Source organism: Wasmannia auropunctata, unplaced genomic scaffold (genome assembly GCF_000956235.1).
Source record: "Wasmannia auropunctata unplaced genomic scaffold, wasmannia.A_1.0 LD310356.1, whole genome shotgun sequence".
Taxonomy (NCBI): domain Eukaryota; kingdom Metazoa; phylum Arthropoda; class Insecta; order Hymenoptera; family Formicidae; genus Wasmannia; species Wasmannia auropunctata.
Window position 1 is genome coordinate 1,694 of NW_012052534.1, and position 3,634 is coordinate 5,327.

At 30.9% G+C, this 3,634-nt stretch overlaps 1 protein-coding gene across 1 annotated transcript; it reads left to right on the plus strand.

Annotated features, from left to right (window-relative positions):
* Positions 1-262: 262 nt before the first annotated feature.
* Positions 263-1,779, plus strand: LOC105461040. Its single transcript, XM_011707533.1, has 2 exons — positions 263-1,362; positions 1,575-1,779. Exons 1-2 carry the CDS (start codon positions 364-366, stop codon positions 1,590-1,592), a joined length of 1,017 nt encoding a protein of 338 aa, XP_011705835.1. The 5' UTR covers positions 263-363; the 3' UTR covers positions 1,593-1,779.
* Positions 1,780-3,634: the final 1,855 nt, after the last annotated feature.

Genomic DNA, 3,634 nt, shown 5'->3' on the forward strand with positions numbered 1-3,634 from the left:
CTGTTATATTGTTAAAAATTGCAGTTTGTAAATGATAGATCGTAGAGTACTATGGTAACTTCATAACTAACATACGATCATGTAATGCCTGCGTCTTCTTCGCAATAAATGCTCGTAGTATTAAAGTGGATTTTGTCTGATGTAGATAAAAACAAAAGAATTTGTTTTGACGCTTTGTATAATGGAAAATTAAACTAAGGAACTAGACTTAAAAAAATCTTGCATACACGTTATCGGTGATCATTGAAGTGTATTGATAATTTTTAGGCTGATATTTATATAATTTAGATTATTATTCACCCACGCATTTCGCTAAGCATATTCATTATGTCGTTGCAATTTTAGAAACGAATAAAAGGCAAAATGCGAAAAAAAGGATGGTTTTTTCACGCTACGGATTTTCAAACTTTGATGTATCCTTGCTTCATGTTTTGCCGCATTCTTGGAATATTCCCGTATAAGATTAACAATATGATCTTCGAGGCATCAAAACCACGTTATATTTTATCAACTGCAACTATCTGTGTTTCATGCGTTTCCCATTTGATAGTTTGTTATCAGCTTCAGATTTTTACAAAAATCAACTTTGAAAATACAATCAAGTTACTTTCGCTTACCTGCGATTTTATATTGCTCAGTACACTAGGAATCGCCACGCTCATCTTTAGTAAGCCGCGAATGCGCTTGCTTCAGATCATAATGGAGATCTCTTCGAAACTATCTCCGGAATCATATCAGAAATTGTCCGGATTAATCCACGCCAAAGACATCTTTGGTTCCTTTTATATAATTGGAATGCTTTTTATGTATTCCTACAAGGAACGCCTTGATGTTTTGCCCACAATGTCTATAATATATATAAATCTATTCATATTTCATACGGACATGCTGTACATGAATTGCGTTTGTGTGTTAAAGACTTGTGTCAAGGAAATTGACAACAATCTTTTACATACGCTCATAGTAAATAATAAACCACGTGTTCTCACGATGATTTACGAGAAGAGAAATCCATTTCTGATAATAAAGCTTAAGAATCTAATGAAGAAGCATATGGCAATCAGCAACGCAGTACAGATGCTAAATATGTCTTTGAGTGTGCAACTCCTTGTCTCGATAATCATAATCTTTTATGACGTCAGTCTTAACACGTATTTATATCTAGTTCAATGGCATAGTGAATTGGTCTTCAATTTGGATAAACAAGTTGGTGATATATACTTATTATACATATTATATTATATCATAAAAACGGCGTTAATTGTGTGGGCATGCGAGACATGCAAGAATCAGGCTCAAGAGATTCGCACTACGATTCACCATGTACTTAACAGCACCAGAGACGAGAAAATAAAGTATGAGGTAGTAAAAATGTTATTTAATTTGTATATTTTTCTTGTAATATGTTGTATGCCAATACAGTTTTTATGTACTAACGTGTTCTGTGCTATATCATTTTAAACGACATCATTATCATGTCGCATAATCTATACGACACTGGGGTTGAATCTACTACTTCAGATAAGTTACGTCTTCCGATCCTGTATTTAATAATTTTGCGATTAATATTATAGTTGCAGTTATTTTCCTGACAAACACTGCATTGCAAAATTATGTTTTCCGCCAAAGGTTTCAATGTAGATGCAACATTTCTTGCAATAGTAAGTAATCAAATCGTTTACTTTAAATAATAAAATGTATCTTTCTTATTTCGTTCATTTTGATTTCAGATGGTTGGTACCATTACCACATATATGTTAATATCGGCTCAATTCCTTGTTATATCACATTCTTGCGATGGAAAATCTGTAATCAATATTACATGAATAATGTAATTCTATAAAAAAAGATGTAGGTAATCGAAAAGAAACAATGTTTTTATATTTATAAACAATTATTCGCACGCAAACACACACACACACACATATAGATTGAACAGCACCATGGTTACTTGACATCTAATATGTTCTCTTCGTCGCTACTTGATTCAGTAATTGCTTACAGTTTTCAAATTGCACTTGTCAAGTGTAGATTAAAAAAGAGGAATTATGCCATTAAGCCAAATTTCGAAATTGCACTTACAGAAGAAGCATCTACAATCATTCTCACATTGATGACAAAGTGCATTGATTAATAATTTTTACGTTTTGTATATTTAAAATATGATTGTCTTGTAAATTTCATTGATTATGTCCATTACAATATAAGTTTTTGTTCATAAATATATATCTGATAATTTCATCAGCTAAGGAAATATATCAATTTGTTCGAATCTAAATAGTTAGATCAATTCTAATCAAGATAACAGCTTGCTATTACATTACTGTATAACTCAATTCATTAGCATTAAATTATATTCTTATCTTTTACCATAATGAAACCAGTGTTTCTCAAAATACGCACAGCACAATTTAATAGTATGTTACAGTTTAAAATATTATTTAAAACTTAAGAATATCTAATTATCTAGTTTATTATTGTATCTTAATATAATTATATAGGTGTAAACATTTTGCAAATACAATTTAATCTAAAATAAGTTAAAAAAGTGCTAATGATTAAATTTAACAAATACATTGAATATTTTTATTATTGAAGCTTACTGAAACATGCATACATACATGCTAGCGTGTTTTGAAACATTTAAAACAAAGAATATTAAATATCGAAATCGTGATAAAAACGACAGGTTTCTCAAATATCCTACATGCATAATAAAAATATTTAGTACAGTGAATTAGAAAATTGTTATTAACCAATTTTTAAGAATCATTAATGTATATTGTTTAGTCAATGTTTTCGAGTAATTAAACACATGATCAGCGTATAACAGCAACTATTACATTAAACACTGCCTTTTTCAGATGACAGATCGAAGTAATACGCTCCATGGTTACTTCGTGACTAACATACCATCATGCCTCAGTCTTCGTCGCAGTAAATGCTAGTAGTATTAAACTAGAACTTGTCTGATATACAATATATAAAAAAGAAGGAATTTACTTCGAGTGACACTTTGTAGTGAAAAAATATACTTCTTATGAACTAAATTTAAAAAAACGAATACCATCATCACACTCGCATTGATCGCGTTAATCGAAGTGCGTTAATAACGTGGTAAATAATTTTTAGGTTGATATTTATATAACTTAGATTATTATTATGCACACATAACATTTCGCTGATAATATTCAGTTCGTCGTTAAAATTTCAGAACCAAAGCACAGAAAAAATGCAAATAAAATGGCAGCTTTTCCACGCTACGGATTTTCAAGCTTTGATGTGTCCTTGCTTCACTTTTTGTCGTATTCTTGGAATATTCCCGTATAAAATGAACAAATCAATCTTCGAGGCTTCAAAACCACATTACATCTTATCAATCGCCATCACCTGTGTTTTGTCCGTTTTCCAACTGATAATCTTATACAATTCCTTCATTTTTACAAAGATCAACTTTGAAACTATAACAAGGTCTATTGCGAATAGCTGCTTTGTTATATCAATCGGTTGTTTAGCAATCATCACACTCGTCTTAAGTAGTCCGCGAATGCGCTTGCTTCAAACCATAATGAAGATCTCATCGAGAATATCTCCGGAATCATATCAAAAATTATCCAAATTAATCCACGCCAAG

Bases quoted from the DNA above. Each gene is read 5' to 3' on its own strand.
- LOC105461040 (XM_011707533.1), top strand. From the start codon at position 364: ATGCGAAAAAAAGGATGGTTTTTTCACGCTACGGATTTTCAAACTTTG.